At 42.8% G+C, this 22,980-nt stretch overlaps 2 protein-coding genes across 4 annotated transcripts in view; one reads left to right on the top strand and one right to left on the bottom strand.

The window, feature by feature from the left end:
• The window catches only part of Agt (O-6-alkylguanine-DNA alkyltransferase), a 52,306-nt gene that overhangs the window by 13,921 nt on the left and 15,405 nt on the right, over nucleotides 1–22,980 (bottom strand). The window lies entirely within an intron of this gene.
• The window catches only part of LOC143896865 (uncharacterized), a 67,661-nt gene that overhangs the window by 31,171 nt on the left and 13,510 nt on the right, over nucleotides 1–22,980 (top strand). For all 3 annotated transcript variants that reach the window (XM_077404976.1, XM_077404978.1, XM_077404977.1), the window contains one exon: nucleotides 17,947–18,172. In XM_077404976.1, coding sequence (XP_077261102.1) covers nucleotides 17,947–18,172 — 226 coding nt within the window. The remainder of the gene's footprint in view (nucleotides 1–17,946; nucleotides 18,173–22,980) is intronic.

Raw genomic sequence — 22,980 nt, 5'->3', positions numbered from 1 at the left:
AATGGCACGGGCGGAGTCACGACTGATGTTCACAATAGTCTCTCGTCGGAAATTCCGCGATCTAGAGCAAATTCCGATTTCGATCGACTGCATGAACGAGGGAGAGTCGTCGTCTCGTCGGTCAGGAATTTTGTCGCGACAGGGATTAATGCGATACGATAGTCTCAGGACAACAGGACATCCGGTGATAATATCGATACATATTTTCAGCCACCGAGGCTTGCTAACGAGATCGCACGCCGGCGCGATGCTAACGAGGAAAGGAAAGTGAGCGCGTTCCGTTCAGATTTATTTTAACGAGGAAGCGCCGCAACCTGTCTGGCTGCGATGTAGTCCGGCAGGATTTCCAGGCTTGCGTCATCTCCTGCCGCGCGTGCATCAGCAGCCGTCTCCGTGTCCTTATCAGAACAGTCGCACCTGTATCATTGAGAATGCGCGAACGCGTATTAACCACAGCGAGATATGCATGAAAGTTAATTTGCGTAATAAATTAACGCGGTTGGTTCAATTGCGTACAAACTATCTCGGGATTAGATTAATGCATTAATACATTAACGCATTTATTTAGAATGAACGGAAAACATGCTTTCGATCTTCGAACAGCAGGACAAGCGCCACGTTTGAGTGCTTTGAGATAAGAATTTTTATTTTCACTACAAATTAATGCGACTTATTTAATTATACGTGTAAATTGCCAGTGCTGAAATTATAAGCACTATTTTGAATTGCGATAATAATTTTATGAATTTTTTTTTTATAAAAGCAGAGATAGTTCGACGTCAAATAATAATTCACTCTTGCAATGACGTAATTTCATAAATTATCTTTAAATGGTTTAATATTGTTTTATTTTAAACCACAATGCAGCTCTCAAGAATGATAAAATACATCCTAGCTGTCTGTTCGTTTCTACGAGAAATTAATATGCGTTTCGCAACACGTTATATTATAATTGTAAAAGATTATTTTTTTGCAGTAAATCAACGTGCTTAATCTAGAATTGTAATAATAATAATGCTCAGAATTTTTCAATGACAAAAGCACACGTCGTAATAGCATAGCAATATCTTAAGAAATTAGCACAAAAAGTAAAATTCGCAATAATACAATATGTATATTGCAAAATAATATCTCAAATAGATTTATATTTAAAAAGCTTACTACATACGCGCGGATTGAAACAATGATATAACTCTGTATTGACATTTGATGCGAATTGATTAATCTAATTGAAAAGACACGTGTCCGTAAGAATGATACCATCGTGTGGACGAACATTATCGTGCATACTTAACTGATCCTTGCCTGGCCATTTATTATTTCTTAAGATGATAAGGCACTTCTAGACAGTTTGTTTAGATTTGACATTAGACGTTCGATTGAAATTCCAATCGCAGGGGCATTTCGATTTTCGACACGTGCACTTGTTGTTCGCCGACGACCGCTACACGCGTTTACGTTTCTACGTGCGTGTAACTTCCTGCGGTTACGCATGCTCGAACTCTGGTATTTATAGTTAGCAGCTTCTGCCGCTTGTGCACGACGACCGGAAACGGGTCGATTATATTTAGAGAAAGACTTTGCCGATCGTAGACTAACACTCTTGCTTCGCGGCCGATTGCCATTGCGAAGTGAATGATACTCCCCCTCGTGAGTGATCCTCATTCATGGCACGTGCCGCTGGTGGACACATTAATATGATGATTAAAACGGCTCAGTATGAAGGTATCCATTTGACAAGAACATGCAGAGATGCACTTTAGCTGATGAGAAAACAATTTGCTTTGATCTAGGCTATAATTGTATAATTTTACAAAATTAATGAGATATGAATACGTGATATGAAGTATTAAATCGATACTTGAATTACTACTATAGTTAAGAATTAAATACATGCAAGTCTCAACATACAGATAAACACACTTATAAATTTTTGGATAACTGATTTTTCTTTTAACACTCAATCTTTTTCTGGTTGAAACGTGTTTGCGGTCAAAAATCGTCAAATAATATCAATCGTTAAGAATTAGATAAACCCAAATCTTGATCTAAAGATAAAAATAGGAATTTTTTAAATAACTAACTTTTTTTTTAACTTTGAACTTTTTTCGGGTTGTACCATAGGTTTGCTTGAATTCGTCAAATAATATCAATCGTTAAGAATCAGTTATCCGCATACAAAACGTAAACGACAGTTAACTAGATTGTCTTTATGCAAATCGTCTTGTCGACTCGCCGCTTTGGCCCATGAAATCACGTCGAACAGTCGTGTGCACCTTCTCATCAGTCGGGCCCTCCCGTAATGAGCGCAGGTATATGGCACGATGATGAGCGGAGCAAATGAAGGAACGAGAAGGAGCGATTGCTAGGGAGAAGGAAGTACGTAGAGAGAGAGAGAGAGAGAGAGAGAGAGAGAGAGGGGGGGAGCAGAGGAAGGAGAATATACCTGCGTGTACGCGCGCGCACGCTCTTTAATTGACTAGGAAGATATGCACCCTATCCATAATGCATCCGGGGCTTCTAAGCGACCCTAATCGCGGCGAAGAATGCCAAGGTGAGGCCTTTAGCTGCTCTCAAGGCCTTCGCGCGTGACTGTTCGTTCGCGCTGGCTTGGGAACTGTATCGCGCTCCCGACGATAGCGACGCGAAGAGCACTTGCAACTTGCAACGCGCGCGATGCATAATGCGTTTTTGCGCGCGCGCCGGGGTTGCTGCACGCCCGATATCGGGAGTCGCATCCGTGAATCGCTCACGCGAGACGATCGCTCGCCCTTTCCTCTCTTTTTTCTTCCTTTTTTTTTCTTTCTCTCATCCTTCCTCTCATCCTCGAGCCTCGCGAGCACGCCCAGAGGGTGATGCGAATTCTGCTTGGCACGAGAGCCCGGTGGCAAGGGAAATGATCTCGTGCGAAGTGACGGGTTATAGTTTTCATATTTTTCTTATTGCTAAACAATACGCGTATTTTTGTGTACGGATGTGCTTCAGATCGCGATAAAAATAGGACGCGAGAAGGATATTGTCCTGGTAAAAGGTCGCGAACTTTTGGAACAACTTTTTTATCGCGAGCTCGGGGATTCTTATAGGTCGATGACGATGAATCGTTCTCGCGGGTCCCTTTCCTTCCCATTTCGTTTCCCAAGCTGATCTTTTAGGTCTTTTAGGCTGACCGACTTCCGGCGAGGTTTCTTCGTCCAGCCGAAAGGCTCGCGGGAAGATTTTTGTGGTAACTCGCTCTCCCTCTTTCTTTCCCTTTGACGGCGCCGAGCCGATGCGATGTCCCACACTGTCATCTGAAACTTCAATTTTATTGTCTGACGTCGGAAGTATCTCTCATCCTCTTCCTTCTGCTTTGTACTGACCAAATATTTCGAAGCAATCGTGAGAAATCGATTCTTTTTGTCGCGTTTCCGTTCTGTCACTTTATTTTGCAATAAGCTTTCCTGTATATGTAACATATCGATAATCGTCTCGACAATTGTTTTATACGTAACGTTTGAGTAAGCGAATTATTGTATATGAAATCTTGACAAATATATTATTATTTTAAGGACGGACGTAAATAATGCTAAAAATAACGAGATTATAATATAAGTTTATAAAGTCTAACAAGAAAATAGGCGAGGAATTAAGTGTAGCAAATTTGTACCAATAATTTCTACGTGCTGGGGCTAAAAATGAAATGCATACCGACGTACTTTTATCGGATTTATCTAACGAGGGAAGCTTTGTGCGCGCTAATACATTGCAATTTACGAGAGTTATACGGATAAATCGCTCGAGAATGCAACAAAAGTCACAGGTATACGATTTCCCGATCTCGATACTGCTCGGATAATCGTCGGGCACGATCGGCGCGATCGGTTCGTGGAAGCGCAAGCCGTCGTAATACCCGTGCTTTGTCCCGCGGAAGCTCTTAATTCTGGATCCCGTCAGAGGCGATCGGTAATTACAAGGAAGGAGCCGGGAGGAGGTGGAGATGGGGAAAAAAAGTTGTGTAAAGAGGGAATCAGGCATCTGCCAACGGTTGCCTCGTATTAACGATGATGAGCCAACGGGAGGAGCATCGGCGGGAGAACCACATGGGCGCCCTGGATAATTTTTAATCTTCCGTCGGAAAGTTTTCGCATACCGTATTTGATCGCGTCGCGTACCTATTCACCGTGACACATGAAATATGTGAATCGTTCTTAATATTCGCTCTTGGATGTATCGTCCTTGATTGCCCGTGAGCAGATGAGTATATGCGAGAGTAGAGAAATTTCGTTCATTAACGGTAGTAAATTGCTTCTTAAATTAGTCCTATAACTTGTGCGCCTCCCTTTATTCTTTCTTCATTACATTTAATCCTATTACTCTTTAACTACGAGAAATATAAATCGTACACCCTTGTGACACGAATGGAGAGGAATATTTCCGCTCCAATGTATAAAAGTAAAAGCTGTATAATCTTACAGGATTACAAGGAAAAGGATTACAAGACATTGATCTTTATTCGAGAATTTAAAACTAAAATTTATTAATAAATTCATGTGCAAGAAGAAAAGCAATTATTTAAAAAATTCATTTTTCATTACGGAGATAATTGTCGACGAAGGGTGACAAATGAGCCCCCTTCGGTGGGCGCCCATGGGCGGCGCGACGGCGGGCACGGTGTTTCTTTGGGCCATATGGCGTATAAAGCCCGGTCGATTCTAGCTGATGAGGACGAAACCCGATGAAGGATGCCGCCAAGATCGGAGGAAGGTCACTTTTTGCAAGCTCACCGACCTCGAAAAACGCGGCGAAACGACGGGCGGGGGACGAAGTGGAACGGCTGCCGGACCACCGGATGTGGATCGTGGTGATTCCTTCGATACACGGGACAGCGGACTTTTATCGCGCACGCCTCAAAAAAATTCTTGACGACCGGACAGCGTTTTGCGATACAGTTCAGTGAGTCTTCAAATGGGAACATCGCGGACAAGAGAGCGACGTGAGAAAGGAGCGCGTTGATGTTCGACTCTAACGAGAATTTGCCTTTTTTTCGTTTTTTGATGTTTCAGTAATGTTTAATAGCGAATACATTAATTATGGTTGAAAATTATGAAAATTGTTGACATTTAATTGGGCGCGACGAGAAAAATAATATAGATACTTCACCAAAGAGTGATTCCGTCGTTATTAACTGAAATAGTTGTAAAAAAAGACATTATCGGTTTTCATACGGGTTTCCGCATTTAGTTGATAATTAGCAAATTCTACCGGATCCGAATTTTAAATTTCACGTAGTAGAATTTCTTTCGCGCAAGTCGGCTACTCTCGACCATCCAGAATGAAACAAAAGATCCATTCTTCCCCGCGCCGCGCCGCTAGTTTTCACCTCGTAGACCGTCTTCAGAAAGCGTAGAGCCGCGCGCCATGCCTCGCTGCCGTTAATTTTCCGTAATAGTTACTCAATAAACGAGAGCGCACGGATCTCCTGCGGTTCCTTAATTACACACCGGTAGCCATCCTTAATTAAGCTATGTTTCATTGGTATCATTCATTAAAATCAAGCGTATCTCAACCTAAACTGAATAACGAATGTTCATTAAAAAATGGTGAAAGAAGAGAACGCTTGCAAGGTATATATATATTTTTTAACTATCAAGTATTATGGTATAAAAATTAATGAATAATATTATTATTGCCAAGTTGAAGTTACGCCGATTTGAAAATAATCAAAAATAAGTTGTCTGTTTAGCAGTCTGTTCCAAAGATGCTTCTTCCTCGTTCGAGCGCGTTTTTTCGTTTGGAGGGAACTCTTTCATATCGCTGAATTTTAATATCTGTAAATTATGCGTGCACGTTGCTACGGTTGTAAATCTCGATTTTACGGTATTGCATAATTATGAAATGAAGTACTACTGCACGCTCTCTCGCATTTTTTTACGGTAAAGAAATATTTCTCGCCGGCCGGAAGCGAGAGTCGTTTGATTCTTCGCGCATGTCGCTGCGATGATGAAACAAATCGTCATGCATCAAGCGAACTAATATAATGACTTGGCAAAAAGGAGTATTCGTAGAGGATTATTCAACTTTTTTCAGCGGATCCGTTACTGCCGCTTTTTCCCCGATTCCTGATGTAGTGTTGATTAATTCCATTTATTATTACTAGTCTACTTGAAAAATCACGTTTCAACGGATTGTAAAATTATAATCTTACGAAGAGCGAAAAAGCAAAAAAAAATCCATATAAAATGGAAAAATTTAAATCGTTTCTCCAAGCCGTTAATCTGTAGAAATACTGTGCTGGTTGTTGATAACCTGCATATATAACAGCGAATGTGTTAATTATAAAGTCAGACTGATTTGCTTGATATATTCTATCTTCACACTTTCTTATGTACTCCTTAAATCTTGCGAGACGTCGCGGACGATAAACTCATTAAAATCAAGATATGCTGCAAAAAGTAAAATCCAACAAATGAATAATAAATGAAATTTGTAGCGCCGCGCTCCTATCGCGCGGTGAATACGCGGTTCTTCATCTTGTCATCTCTTCCGCTCTCGGAATTCTCGGACGGACGACAGGAAATGAGACTCGGTTGAAGAAAAAGGCTAACCGAGACGAATCGGCGCGCGATCGTACGATCCACCTTCAGAAATCCCGGCGCGCTATCGCGCCTCTCGGTCGGTGCTGATCGTCAAATGAACGTAAGAAGAAAAAATCTCGGGGGCGATTACGAAGAAACGCGCGATTGCGGCGGAACAAGATGCCGGACTTGCTAATAGCTCGCTTCCGCCTCCCAAAGGTCTCGCGCGAGTGGGCGAGAAACGGCGAGTAGGCAGAGGGCCAGAAGCTGAAGCGCGCTCGCGGCGCGTTGGAGACCTTATCCCATCTCGACGAGCGTGCACCGCGGCGCGGCGTTCTGTTTTTCCACAGTACTAAGCACACCTCCGCGGTACACTCGATCTGATGACTAGATAAGATGATGGACGACTCACTTTCGCGGAAACCCGCGTAAAACGCCGCGATTCCTCTTTGAATTCGCAATCGCCCTATCTACATCGCGCTCTTAGCCGTGCAATTTTCGCATTGTGTCAGCTTCCGCGACGCAAATTATCTTGGATTAAAATGGTAGGAAATGTCACCGCACGGTTTTTAACGGTACTGTGAGAAACAGCCATAACTATACGGACTTGTGTAAAAAAAAAATATATTCAACCAGCTACGATCGGAGAAGAGGAATCATTAAGAAGATCTCACAACTTTTTCTATCCTTGAATGTATATTTTATGTAAAGAGATAAAAAGATCAAGAGGATATATATATAATAATTTTATACCGTAACAATTTTTATAGCTATTTATAATACTAATTTGCGCGGCAATCGTTTGTTACAATTTCATGACAAGTTTCGCGACAGTAACTTTTAACGATGTAATGATCTTTCCGCAAAGAGAACGACGCTCTCTTTGCCTCTCTCTCTCCTTGCCGTAGGACGAAGAGCGGTCGTCGCGCGGAGGTTCTTAAACCCGGTGACGCGTCCGCCCGACTTCCGTCGTGAGGAAGGAAAGCGAGATACGCGAGGTTACGTTTCCCATGGCTTGATAAACAGAGGACGCGGAACGAAAAAGGCGAGGCACCTCCTCCGCCGACGTCGCCGCCGGAAACGCTCGTTTTCCAGCGGAGATAGCAAATATCTGTGTTGCGCGCGAGCTAGTACAGTAGATACTAACCGTGGATATAGCGCTCGCTCTCTCTCTCTCTCTCTCTCTCTCTCTCTCTCTCTCTCTCTTTCTCTCTCTCTCTCACTCTCGGACCCGCGGGTCGGCGTTCCCTTAAATAAGAGCGTCGAGATAGCGTGACGAAGGTGCTGGTACCCGGCGCGTAATCGGTCTGCGTGTGTGGTTTTAAGCAGATAATAGTGCCGTTACGACTTTGTTACACTGTTTGCGCATTTGCGCTCGAAAGGGTGAGAGAAAAAGAGAGAGAGAGAGAGAGAGAGCGCAATAAAGAGTGAGGAGGGGCGTGCACCACTCGTGAGAATTTACCTCGCGGTAATTTACCATTCCGGTCCATGATCTGGTACCGGTCCTCAATCACGTGTGCGCACGCACTCGGAGTTTCTCATGTGCCGCGTACATTTCGGCAGGATTTCGCGACGGAGGAGGCCTGTGATTCAGCTATTAAATAATATTTTGTGGACAAGGAAAAATCAGTATCATTATTATAGGAGACGCTCGTCATCGACGTAAGATGCGAATGCGTGCACGCGAGGTGGAACGAGAGAAAATGAAATGCCCGATTGAAATATGAGTATATACGCGTCCTCCTCTCGTCGAGCTGCAATTTCATCGAAAGACGAACGAGGCCATCGTTCAAACGACGGCGGCGGTTCGCGCCGGTGCGGTGTATCCATCTGTCATCCATCGACAAGGGCGAGCGTGATGAGTAATAGGGAATAATTTATTACGACCACAGCGCATCTCTTTCCAGCTGTGCATTGCGCGTCCATTCGAGCCCATTATCGCGTCTAAGGGCTCGTTTATGTATCGCAGAAGGTAGCAGCATCTGCGATGCCGCGGCGTTCTGGTCACGCAAGCCGAACGACAACCACGGCGACAGGGACGACGTAGTCGCGCGGGATGAATTCTGACGCGAGCGCGCAGAGAAGGCGTGATTTATAATTCATGTTGGTCATCCACCCGTTAGTTCGAGCTCAGTATTTCTTGATACGGAATTTCCGACTTTTCGTCCGCACGTTTGATCCTCTTTCTCGGTTGAATATCTATTTTTAACCATTTCGAAGAGATCAAACTGAACTGTACTGGAAGTGTATTGGAGGTATTATTACAAACTTTGGAGAAGCTAACAGATATCTGCGCAATTTTATTAAACAATTAAACGGAGCAAAAAATACATTGATAATAAAAATAATGCGTAACTATACTGTAAAGTAAAATTGATTATGGAAAAGGATCTTTTTATGCTAATTTGTTTTGAAAAAAGGTATTGGGAGATACAAGCATTGTACAAGTATATGTGAGTATATTTGCGTTCGCGCAAATGTTAACGCATACAGCGCTTGTTATTATTATCGTAATTTATTGGACTTCGATACGAGGCCTGAGTACGCGATCGATTAAGAGCTTCTCCCGATCGGTGGTCCTTGGTCTCTCTCTCTCTCTCTCTCTCGTTTTCTTGCTCACTTTTACTTTCAATTTATTTTTGCTTGTAACGCGGTTTATGTTCGAGTTCCTCTCTATCAGCCCGGTATCGGTTTACTCGGGCGGCTCTCCTTGTAAACAGGCATGCAACATCGACTCGAGATTCTTTTGTATGTGCTCGGCTACAGGCACGCGAATTGTACAGAGTGTTGCAAAAGCATTTGTTCGCAGGTTAAACATTTGATGAAAACACAACTGAGAATACCTTTAAAGATATAATAAAATAGGAAAAAAAGTTTTATCTTTCTTTTTTTCTCTGTTTTATTTATAATTTTTTCTTGAAAATTTTTCAATACGTTAAGATTTAAGTAATGCTAAATTTTTTTACATTACGATTGCATACTTAAATTATATGATTTACATCACGTAACTCAGATTGTAATTTAAATGTAAAACTTAATGAAATTCTTGATTATCTCCCCATGCGGGAACTGATTTCGGAAAGCGCTGTACCTTTGTGTGCATATGCATAACTCTTTATCTGTGAGCAGAGCTTTGATACGAACTCGTCAGGGGCTCGGGTGACCAACACGGGAGTGACCAACCGGCTGGTAGATCTCTTTAGCATTTCTCCTTAACGATAACCGCAAGTCGAGATGACAAACGTAAATGCGAGGAGTTCTCCTCTTTCTCCTTTAGGTTCACTTCGATTATTCATACCATCTTCTTCCTTTCCACGCCCGTATAATCGCGTTTCCCTACTACTTGGCGAACTACTTGGGCGCACGAGAATGTGCCTGAATTATATACATGCACGAATTACTCCGCCTCGCGCCGAGATCCCTTCGACTTCAAAAGTGTTCGGAAACTAGTTACGGCCGTTTTGCGCGACTTTCGATTTTTTTTTTTTTTACGAGTCGTCCGTAATTCTGGTTTATCGCGAAACAACGTGGATCGCGGGCGCAAAAATTATATTATTATCAAAATTTGCGAAGTTTAACTTTGCGTGTAAGCATCGAGTTACGTTGAGCGTTTCCTTTCGTGCCCTACAAAGTGAACGCCACAGGAGATACCACTTTGCGCGGTTCTAAACTTGCAATTTTATCTCGGACACGAAATCTGCTAAGGTAAGTTTGAAAGAAGTTACGCGATTTAATATCCTGATACGTCGCAAATTCCTCGCTCTGATAACGACAGACTCAAAGCAATCACTTAGACATCCCATTAGCGTATATAGTATTCAGCGCTGACATCGTCAGACCAGCGATTAGTAACTGTATCTGAATTCGTGTACTTTCTTAAGCAAACGAGGCGTGCAGAGCCCACCCCATTAACGGGTCGCGAATCACGGTAGTGATCTCGCTGCACGGTACATACGCCGCGCTTATCCCGTGCATCTTGATGCAGCGCGAAGCGAGTCTCGGGTGACCAGCCAACATGAGACTCGATGCTTCGTAGATTTCGCACCCGCACATTCTTACAGTCGAGATAACCACGACGGTGATGTCATCCGGTCGCAGATGCGAAATTTACCGTCTCGAAACCGCCGCCCGACCGTTTCCTTGATAACACGCCCCGATAGGAGATCTTCCAGACACAATAAAACCTGTTGCGCGCAGGTTTGCATCACGAGAACGCGGCACTTACTTTTGTCATTGCTAAATAAGCGTGACGTTATTCAGACAGATTCTTCATTACGTCTCATCTCCGACTGTTTGATAAGAAACGACGAATCATACTTGTTCAACGTCGTTTAATTATAGGGATGACTTGCGTTTCGTAATTGCGTCCTCGCAGAAAATTATTTTGAATTTATTTTCATACATTTGCCAATTGTACGGAAATTGGGAATTGAGAGTTGAGAATTTCAACTGTAACTCGCAAGATGAGAAAACTGCCTCCCTGAGAGAGCGATCCTTGATAATTTTATCTTTCCATCGTGTGTGTACACAATGCGAAAGGTATTCGCTGTTAAATATTTACCAATGGGTTTAATTGGAATGATAATCCAGTCTAAACGACGCTGTGAAAGAGGAGGGTCGTTAAATCAATCGTGATCCGGTTTCCGAGGCACAAAGATTAACACGTCTCTCGCTCGCTCGGCGCGGATCAGCCCGACACGCGCAAACGAGAGATTATGCTTAGAACGCCTCGCGTTCCAAGCAGCAGCGCGGTGAAAGAGGCTCTCGCGTTCTCGAAATACCAGCTGATCGACGAGCGGTCGTTGGTAAGACAAACAGAGACAGGTATGTGGGAGGAGGCTTTGAACGCGAGAGTCGAGACAGGAAGAAGACGAAGACGAAGAAGACGAAGAAGAGGATGAAGAGGAGAAAGAGGAGAAGAAGGCGTAACGCCCGGTCTCTTTCGTTCGTCGCGTCGCGCTCGCTCGTTTCTGTTCGTCCCTGCTCGTCGCGCGCGCGTTCCTCCACGCATTATGTACGACCGAACTCGGTGGTCTCGGGTTCCTGAGAACCACGAGAGGCCTCATAACTCCGGGACCCCGTGCCACACCTTTCGCACGGCTTTGAAGTCCTTAGCCGGCGCGAGTGCCGGCCTAGCCCGAATGCGCTCTTTCTCGAATCGTCCCCGCGCGGAACGGGGCCGCGATTATGCGGCGGAACCGGCGGCGCCCGGGGATTTATCGAAGCTGTGTCACCGAGAAAGAGAGACTTATTGTTAGCTAAGCTCAACCCGTCTTCTTTCGCATGTGTGTGCCTTTCTTTCGGCCGCGGATAATGACGCGAGACGTGTGGGAGTGTGGAACGTGACCTGGTCGCCGCATCGTTTTACCATAATCTTAGTTCTTTCCGACGCTATACGCAAATACAAAACGCGTTGTACCGGTATAATGATGGAAGAGCGAATGTGATATTTAATGACAGCGCAGAGTAGAGCTCTCGCTATTGTGCATTTTTATAATGCAATGAAAAAATGTGTTCTATTTTCTAAATCTACAAACTATTAATATATTAATTCGAAATAGAAATTTATAAATTATATTGAAATAACAATGCATGAATATCAATTTATAATTTATAATTTATAATGTTATTATTTATTTATAATTTATAATATTACGCTATTACAGAGAAGGATATAATATATGTAAATTATAATTGAATTAATATGAGATTAAGAAAAAAAGTTATATTTCTTAATATTCCATTCGCGTAAAAAGATACGAAAGTTTGGATATAATCACATTTGTAAATAAATTCGACGTTTCATACAACTTTCCCTCATGTGACTTAGCATATCATCGCCGCGGGCCTTTCGATCATTACGCCTTTGAAATGATAGACCTCAGCTACGATAAATCATCGTGAAATTGTGATAGCAAACGACACGGATACATACACGTACACACCTCGCGTTTCGAGCCATTATTAAACAATCTTAGCGCACAGCGGTGCGCACTCGATATACCGGGCCACACCTTTCGCACGGTTTTGAAGTCTGACCTCCCGATCTAATGCATGGAAAGTGCAAGCGAGAGAGAGATCCTCCGGTAGATCTTGCGGGCAATTTGAAGACCGTTCTCTCTTTTCCGAGCCGAGTCGAGCCGAGCGTCCGAGACCGACGCAGATCCCGAGATAGGATCGAACTTGTCGATTGAAAATTGAAACGCCCGCGCCGCGCGCCAGGAAAAACGGTGCCACTACCGATTCACGCGTAAAGGTGAGATTCAACGATCGCCAATATTTCATAATCTAGTCTCAGCCTCGTCGATTTCTATTACGTGAGAGGTTTAAGGCCGCCCGGTCGTCGATTTATTCGTTCTGTAAGTACATGATAAACGATCGTAAAATCTTCGCGCCAAGTCGCTCCGATCTAATCTTCCGATCGTTAATTTTTAACCCTTGAACGCGAGCGTATTTTATTACTCGCGACATCGAGGGGTATTTTATTTCGCTTTCCGAGTAAATTTTAATTACCAAGGAATCTTCGCATAATTGTACTCTTTTGTGTTATTACGTTAATAACTCGTTACGGATAGGATAATAAAATTGTTCATATCAGGTGGATCAGAGTGGATTTCTGCAGATCACTTAAAAAGGGAATGCAGTTAGAAAAGAAAGTCGCGTCTTTTGCAAATTTTTGGTCAGAGAATCGTCAATAAAGGTGGAGATAAGGCGGAGGGACAAGCCCTTTCTTAAAATAATGTATGGTTGCGTCCCCGTCTTCTCTGGACCGTAAGCCTCTAATTTCCACCGTGATCATTCGGCATATCGAGCCTCTCGCGCTCATTAAGAATTCACGAGGAGGTACGGATTATAAGGACCCTCCTGTACGTGAACACCTGGTATCAATTCGCGAAATGGAACTCAAATCGCTCGGCGTAGGAACGCGCATCAGCATCGAAGGAAAGATTGAAGAAAATCTCTAGTAATCACGACGAAGATGAAGGGCAGGTGAACGGGAAAAAGGGAATGGAATTGACGAGCGAGCGGTACTCCATTTTGTTCGTAATTGAGAAGATCTTGCTTTTTTTTTATAATTGAAGTATACTTTTTATTGGATAGTTTTATAATAAAACTGCTGATTTTTGCTGCATTATTATAGAAAAAAATACGGTTTTGGATCAATTAAAATACTCGGAATAATGCGCATCATGTAGACTTATTTAATATTAAAAATAAAAATTTTGTTAATTTAGCCTTTGAAATAAATATATAGATGGCAAAATCACGCTTAAACTTAAACAAACTTTTGTTTCAACGAAAAAGATTCTAATATTTTAGGCGAGTTGATAATTAAAATATCTAATAACCGGAATAAAAGATTGTGAAAAAAATAATTCCCGGATGAGAAAGTCGAGCACGGTATCCTCCTAAGCACGCTCCTAACAATCATAATCAACATCTAAATCAAAGGAGAAACTATATCGTTTGCGGAACTGTGTAATTTAATTTTATCTCGTATATCTCAGCTAAAACTGAGCTTTCTAGGAAAATTGTATAGCGATACCTGCTTTATTAATTATTGATGCTGTGCGATCGATCATTATAGAGAACTGGATCACCACTACTCGGGATTATGCAAATAGCAGTGCTTTCCCGACGCGAAAAAAGGAAGCGAGTATCTCGAAGTATACTTCTCACGAGCGTCGTAAAAGGGTAGACGATGCGTGACGCCCGCTCGTTAATTATAATGCGACGTGCGCGCGGTTTTTAGATAAGATTGGAGAGGACCTATAAAGAGAGCAATGGGATATCGATTACCCACTGTCCATCGATAATCCCGATGTATCGAGGGGGGAGGCTGCTGTGCACGCGAGCACCTGATGGTATCGTCGCGAGATGTGTATAAGATTAAGGATCGACTGACCGGTGGTTTCAAAAGAAAGGGGGGAGGGGAAAGAACGAGTAAGGTTGCAGAGCGGAGCAGGGGAACGAAGGTCACGTAAGAGAGGCAGTTGATCGTTCTTTATGCAGATGAAGAGGAGCGATAAGATGGAGCGCGGACGCATACACGCGAGAAAGAATGAGAGAAACGCCTCCCTACCGGAACCAAAAAGTCTTTCGAGTAATTGCAACGCGTCGTTGGCCGGCCGGCTGGCCGGCCGGGCGGTTACGCGCGAGGAATGCAACCCTGAGGAACGGAGCCGCGCGTCGCCCGGAGGATACGTCCCTTGAACATGCGAAGACATTGAATACGATCGAGATTGCGCGCACCGATTTTCTCGCCCTTCTTCCTTCAGTTCCTCCCCGCCTACCCTACTGTCATAATGGCGCCCATTAGAGGCGGAAATTACGCTTCAAGATAAATTAATGTTACGTATGCGAACGTTGTTATGCTGGGCGGTATGTATCGGCTGGGCAAAATTCCCCTGGAATCTGAAAGAAATTTTATTGAGGTTTCCTTAGCAAAGGCGTAACTCGATTTAATTCGCGATAACTTTTAACTTCAACGTTGCTTCTTTTTGTAAATCTCTGAATTTCTAGAAGAAGATCCTTGCTGAAATATAATTCACCGGTCAAGAAGTGGATCTGTTCAGCTCCAATTTTTTGAGGGATAATTTCTTTTTTGTAAAAGATCTAATTTTAGCGAACTCTCCGTCGAGAATATCACGGAGAACCGCAAAAGGATCGAGACGAGCGCTCGATTGCCGCTTGATCGCCGCAAGTGCATTAATCGCGCAGATCACCGGGAAATAACACGTATGTGTACAAAGGTACGCGTATATAGGTATAGATGCTGCCGAGGAGGGTTTGTGGGAAAAACTTGATCCCACTTCCGTCGTTCGTGGCCCTTAATGAAAGGGACATAAGCGCGGCCGCCGTTTATTATTCGCCTTTTGCTGCCTTTTGTTTCTTTTGCCGCGCGGCATACATCGCTCCCGAGGCTTTCATGCCGTCACGTTAATTATCTATCGGTCAATTAATAACATCCGGAATCTACGCGCTTGTAGAAAGAGTTAAAGAGCACGCTCTTTTGATTCGTTTTACTCCGACAATCAAGAAAGTTGTGCAATACGTTTCGCTTTGAATTACAATTATTCCTCTGCGTCAAAATCGCGCAGTTAATGATTTAATATAAAATCTTAAAAAAGGAAAATCCTGTTGAGACAATTAACACCTGCTTGAAGCTATAAATAAGGAATACGGGGCCGTTTGTTATTATCTGTTTGCATCGTTAAAGCTCGCTCTACCTACGCAGCGTCGACTAACGTTTAATTATTTAATCAACGCGGCTCTTTCTATTTCCTACCTACTTCACGTTCTGACAAACACTGTCACTTTGATTACGCGTTTGCGACACGCTCCAATCACTTTTTGCACGCGCGCGCAGTTCGCTTGCCTTATGCGTTATACGCTATGCGTTTCCTCGGGCGCGGAATATCTCTCGCCGGCGCGATATCGTTTAGCGCGAGAGGGTTATATAATTATAGTCCGCGGGATAATAATAACCGGGATGGATACGTTTTATTCGTCGTGTACGTGAATCTCTCGTCTTTCTTTTCGACCAGGTTTTTCAAACCGCCACCTATTACAATGTTGCACGGCCCATCGGGCGAACCGAAGGATGTTCGCGGTTCAGCGAGTCGCACAAAGGACGGGACGCAACGTGCATACGCACAATGGTCCTCGTTAATAATCACCGTGGCGCGGACTGCGAGAGCTCCGATCGCGGTTTGCCCTCCATTATGCTGCGGATCGTCGGGTGAAGTAATTTACCTGGCGCTTTTTGCGCGAACATTGGTTGTAACGAGAAAGACGGTGGAAAGAGCGGCCGCCGCGCCGCGTCGCACCAATTGACCGACCACAACACGGTTTGCTCGACTACCAAATGTAACACCGACTGTTTTTCAATCAGCGCCCCGTGGTGTCTCATACGGGTGTGCTCTAGACAGGTCGCGAGACATCGCAAAACACACTTTCGCGAGCACCGAGATTTTTGAGATCGTGCATGGGAAAGCGGATTCTTCTGCAATCTCGATTATTTCCTTTAATCCATAAAATTTTGCCATTTGGAAGCGAGAAATTTTTAAATTGCTCGAACATTAAGAGAACAAAGTAAGTGTATATGTATTTTTAATTCTCAGATTCGCTGATGGGAAGAAATGATAGAAATAAACACTTTTGAATATAATTTTATGTCTTCTGGAGCATTAGTTGGATTAGATGTAACTTATATATCTTTTGCATGTATAAAAAGGAAGAAGCGAGTAATATTACTCTTTGCATTCGCCCTGTCAGATGATCCCACCTGTCATCGTTGCACCTGTCTCTCGGGAGTACTTACAATTAGTGGTAACGTTAATGACCTTTCACGGGCTTGCTGAATGCATGACATGCGGGTGGCAGAGCACGAATTTGTTGTAGTTACAGTTCTGCATGCCACAACTCTTTACATCGCGGCGTTGTTTTTGTTATAGATATCGTTCTTTCAATATGTAATATTTAAATTTCTCGTGAATAAATTTGACACGCGTGTAACTATCCGCGATTGCAATTTCAATGATTTAACATTAAATATTTTCTAGGAATTTCTTTTTTTATTTCGAGCACCTCGGGATAATATGCTTTGTGACTATATTTACTGAACATAACTGTTTATTATCCTTAAATATCATCAGTATTGCAATAATCGAAAGTGCCTCCGTAAATTTAGCGTTTGAATGCAGAATTTTCGATTATCTTTCACCTGTCGGTGTTGAAATGCGCGTGACACAATCTAACGTCAATTTGCCGCTGGAATGATTTGAGGCATTATTTGTGACCAGTCGTTTACTGGACTGCATGCAGCTGGTATAGTCACGGACGATTTATTTTTTTATTTACTCAAGCGTTCGTACGCGACTCGTTATGAACTTGTAGCTCCGGTTTGAAGGTCATCTACGATATAAAAATTAATTGAGGAATCCGTTATGCCGCCGGTATTAAGGCCGTTCCCACGCCCCCTCATCATTCACGAGAATTCGTTACATTTCACTCGGTTAATTGTTCATTTATCCCGCACAATAATTTGTTTTAATAAATATGCAGCCTTTGTAGATAATCAATCTTCAACTTAAAGCACTATATTGTGGTGTATTTTTATAATTGTTTTAATTTTAAAAACATATTTTTATATTGTAATTATTCTAAGAGAATGTATATTAAAATCATAATTTATGATATTGTATGCGATTAAAACGATAAAATCAAGAATTTCTTTAAAATTTGATTTTGACAAGTTGAAAATAAATGAAATGTATAAACAAATTATAAAGTCTTTCTCGTCAAGACTGACTCGTCATTTGCCTCTTCCGCGAAAACTCGGCAGTTTGCACAACCAGACTCTAATAGAGACTCATCCTCTTCCTTTCAGACGGCACTGTGATCACGAGCGAGGTCCTTCAAGGTTACGACCCTCAGTTCATGGTGGGCTGTTACTTTCCTGCGGAATTCCAGGGCGAATTCGTGACGCAGGTGAGCGGAAAGGGCATGGCGAACGAGCCCATTCAGTATTCCACCATTAACATCACCTTCAACGCGATACCGGTGTGGGGCTACTGCCACAAGAGGGTCGGCGATAATGTGCTGCTAATGGACAGGTCAGTTAACTCGACGAAACACGGACATTTCCTGGATCGAGGAAAGTGTCGGTTCCACTTGTTAGCGTTTAATACGCGAGCGATTAGAGAAGTCGTGTCCGCAAACGGTTCTTTTGCGCTACATGCAGGAACTGTGATTAAATCGTGAGAATGGGGGTAGCAAGAGCGTATTTTTTTAAATTGAACTTTTCTTTGTGATGCAAAGTTTAACTTTTTTTTTATTTAACATGGGAGAGATATGTAATTAACATATCAGACTTTAAGAGCGTAAACGTTTAGAATTTTAATTTAAGACTTAGTTACACAAGTATCAGACGACTGAATTTTCGCAATATGCAATAAATGGTGATATCTGATTATTTGATGTATATATAGTTTATCTTTTACCTCCCATTACTATCTTTAGCAGCATTACTTTTTTTTTATTTGCATTTTACCGTTCAGTTTATTTGCGGCTCTCACAACTTCGATTCTGCGCCTTTTCGCACGCCCCGTATAACTGAATTATCGCATGAGTGGCATGAGGCGATGTATTTTTTTTTCATCTTTATCAACCTCACGCGTTAAAATCTCCACGCTGAAGCGTTAAAGTCTTAAAAGCCGTGAACGTTTGTTGCGAAAGTTTACAGACGCATAAAAGTTCAAAAGCGCGGCGCCGTAAATATCAAAAGTTTTGAGTTACCGGCAACGAGATGGAACGGAGCTGGCCGGAACGTTCGGAGGGCGACGGCACCGAGGTAAGTCGAGATACACTCGACTCACAATTAAAAGTAACGGTGTATTCACAGAACGATGCACTTGCAACTATAGAATGCCGTCATATCTACGGCGCTTGTCGCACATGTAAATGCAGTTAACGGGGCACAGTGTGAAACAGTGTTGAAAGAAACGCGGTACTCGTCGCTACACGCGCGTGTCTAATTATGTTAAATCTCTCGTATAGAATCTTCTCGCATGCTTGTTAACACCTGAAGTGAGTGTCTAATGCTAAGATTATATGTGAGATTTTCGAATGATGTAGCTATCATATCTCAAGAATACGCATTTAAATAATAATAATATATATAATATACCTATAAAACTAATATTTTTCTTTAAATGTACGGTACTTTAAATCTTATCATATATTTAAATACGATGTATTTTTAAATTTAAAGTTTCACGAGAGTACGAATTATTTCACAATTCGATCTATAAATCTGATATACATATTATTAAGATACATAAATTATATGTAACAACAATGGCGCGCAATAATAATATCTAATTTTTGCTAAGACCCGAAATTCGACGAAACATTTAGAGTCGTAAGAAAAACGCGTGACTTTTACCGATTTCTATATGAGTCGCTCGAAGTCTAGACGGTAGAATGTCGACGGATTGTTCGCGCGTAAGGAGGGACGAGCTTTTCCTACCAAAGAGGCAAAAATTCGCCGACGAAGACGACAGTGGGATATTGTCGTCACGGGAAATGGAAAGGGTGTGAAGGGGTTAAGGTTAAATTAGCCTGCCGATGTGTCTCCGGGGATGCCGCGACGTCTACGACTCGTCTGGAGCGAAAATAGCCGGCTCTCGAGACGGCACCAGACGCAGACACTCGTGTCGCGCGCGTATCGCGCGCGAGCCCGGGTTAATTTCAGAAAGAGGACGAGAGCCATAAAACGAAAAGGAAATGGCGAAACGTGCGTTCTCTTCGCCCCAAATCGGTGTAGCTTCGACGTTGTAACCTTTTCGGCATTATACCCTTTCCAAAAGTATCTTGTAATCCTGTTGGATTATTAAATATTGAATTTGATCTAAAAACCAAAGTGCGAAGAATCTGTGAGGAGTTTTGTAAAATTATTATACGCTTTCTTATCAATTCATGAGTGCTTTAATTAAACAAGATCTTGTACATGTCTATATGCAAGGTGATAATCGGGAAAAGTTGCTGAAAGTAAATAATTATCATTTTGCAATAAACGGACAGAATGAAATTAATTAAACGTTACTCCGCAAGAAAAACCCGTTATTTTTATTAGCACATGATGCAAAAAATTTATATTTATAGGTTTGTAAAAATGCAATATAGTATATAATTATCTATTTTATTCTGTCCACTCATCATATAAAATAACAGCTGTTTCTGCAACTTTGTTGTCCTGCATTTTGGAAAGACAAATTGCAAGAAATAGTTGAAAATTGTCCCGCTATTTAAAAAATTCGATTTTGTATGATTTCAATACTGCAGTGTCTCACATAGAATTCCAAAGCCCGAGATCCTCGTCGCGCCAATCGATAGCTCTCCGATACATCTGAACGCTCACGAAGCAATGTGGGTGTTGTCCGACCAAGTATGCATAAATTGGCATACACGTGAGAGCCCACCCCTTCTTCTTCTTCTTCTTCTTCTTCTTCTTCTTCTTCTCTAGAGACGATCATATACTTCGCGATTCACGTTGAATCGTTAACAAGCTATCGCGCCATATTCCGAGAAATCATATCTCCGATTGTCTCGTTACTTCTCATTGTTATTATTGCATTTACAATCTGGAAAATTTTTATTTCGATTCCGTTCAGCGTCATGCAATTAAGCTCATAAATTGAGTCGGACAAGAACAAAGACATGAAATAAAAACAAGCGTAATAAATCGTTTTGTCTTTCAATAATTGTCATATATTTTGACACGATGTGACGCGGTGCGATAATTATACCATAAATCCGATCTCCTATTTGTCGCTAATTAGTTAAGTAATTCACCAATGACGCATCGCATTATCTCTTTCCCGAAGGATTTATTGCAGGGACAAATTCACAAATAGAGAGTGCCATAAATTTGCTAAGGAAATGACATGCGTAAATAACTGTAATCAACAAACTGGTATCACTCTGAGGCGACTCGCTAATTGCTCGAGATTCGATCGCTGCTTAATTGCTCTGGATTTTTACACCTTCGTCGCGCTTAATCGATCGCGCGGCTCTTCCCGCGATTTTTACGGAGCATTGTCGTTACGCGTATATTTAAATGATGACGACGTTTATATGCGCGTCCTGTGAGGATAGCCGACCAGCCCGCCAGCTATTAACAATAATCGCGGTGCGCGCAATAACTTGCCGGCGTGACAAGCAACGCGCGTAAAAGCTGTATGCAGAATTCGCGTAAATTGTCTCTCTAAGCTCGCGGTAGCCCGTAATGATTTCCTTGGTGAGATCGCCGTATTTCGCATCCGCCGCAACAATTTCCTCGCGAGAATCGCCAGCGAATGCGCGATGAAATATTAACGGCGCGAGCTGGTCCGCTTAATCGGTTTTCACTATAAAGGTATACCGCAGATCCAGCTTGCATAGTTAATATTGAGAGAGCAGAGAGAGAGAGAGAGAGAGAGAGAGAGAGAGGTGCGTTATTTAAAGCACGACTTTGCACAAAAATTACTTATATCTTACTTTAAAATCGCAGATTCTGATGTGCATCTGTAAGTACGAACTGTCTCTTAAAGCGAGATAACATTATTATCTGTGAGAAGCAAGAAGGTAAAATTTAGAGCCTATTATTTTCTGTATTTATTTCCAGATTTGTAAAAATTTGTCGTTTCTCCACGAGGAAGGGGAGAAGGCGACTTTTCTTCAAAAATCGTTTATTACCTTACAGATGATGTTCCGGTTAAAAGGACACTCATGGATGTTCGTTCGTGAAGCGTCCGGTATAATGTACGCTTATGCGTGTTTCACGGCATAACAGTCGCTATGCCTATAAGAAACGACATCGGAAGAGAATATATCGTCGTCGGGGATGTAAGCTCGTGTGAGCTATAGAGTCTCTAGTGTGAGCTGAACGGGCCCTACCTTTGGCGATCGGATAGAACACAGGGCCCATTCCTCTCTCTCTCTCTCTCTCTCTCTCTCTCTCTCTCTCTCTCTCTCTTTCGTTGCATACCATCTTCCACCATTAATCTCCGTGAAGACGGAGGAGTGACTAGCCCGAAGGTGGTGCGGCCTCTCCTCCAGTTTCCATGTATCCCAACCTCCGTGCGTTCTCCGAGCGTCGTTGACGACGCGACGAGCGAACACTCCTCTGGGGTGTCCGCGCCGAGAGGACGACGAGTCGCACACGTTCCTCGCGCCGCGCTCAGCGCTGCTGGCACCACACGGCGACTCATTTGTCACTCTAATTGCGTGGCGCGGGGTCCCCCGGATTCCGTCGTCGTTGACAATCGAATCGGTCATTAATGAGACTGCAACAAACAAACTCGCTCGGAAAGCCACCTCGCGTAAGAGAAACGACGCGACTGTCCGCGAGAAATGCCTTTTTAATGCCACCTCTAATGCGGCTATCACAATGGGATGTTAAATAACAGTTTCTTCGTGCGAAATTACATTTTCTTTTTTTTTTGTAGTGTACAGTTCGTCCGTGCGACGATTTGTTGTCGCTCGTGTGAGACCTGCCGTGTGCAGTGCATGCGCCGTTATGCAAATTCGACTCGAGTGCAATACGCGATTTACATTTCGGGTCAGTGGGATATCGCGGTCGGATGACAGTTCCACGGAGAGTGAATTCCGATCGTGCGTAATTCGATATAGACGGTGCAAAATAACGTGCGGCGTTATAAACGATTGTAAAACCGAGACGCTTCCGAAGCGAGTAATAAACGATAAGGAAGACCGAGTTTATCGCGTCCTTCGCTCTTGTGTTTTAAACTTGTTTCGCGAACGGCGCGGCGCGACCGGATTTGCATGCGGTCTGAATTGTAATTCGTTTTATGCAAATTCTGCCGCTTCGATCGCGTTACGGAACACAAAAGTTAGCGGTGGCGCGTTAATTAATAACGTT

The sequence above is a fragment of the Temnothorax americanus genome, unplaced genomic scaffold, assembly GCF_048541705.1.
Source record: "Temnothorax americanus isolate GAGA-0224 unplaced genomic scaffold, ASM4854170v1 Scaffold2, whole genome shotgun sequence".
Lineage (NCBI taxonomy): Eukaryota > Metazoa > Arthropoda > Insecta > Hymenoptera > Formicidae > Temnothorax > Temnothorax americanus.
This window is presented reverse-complemented; position numbering and strand designations above follow the sequence as displayed.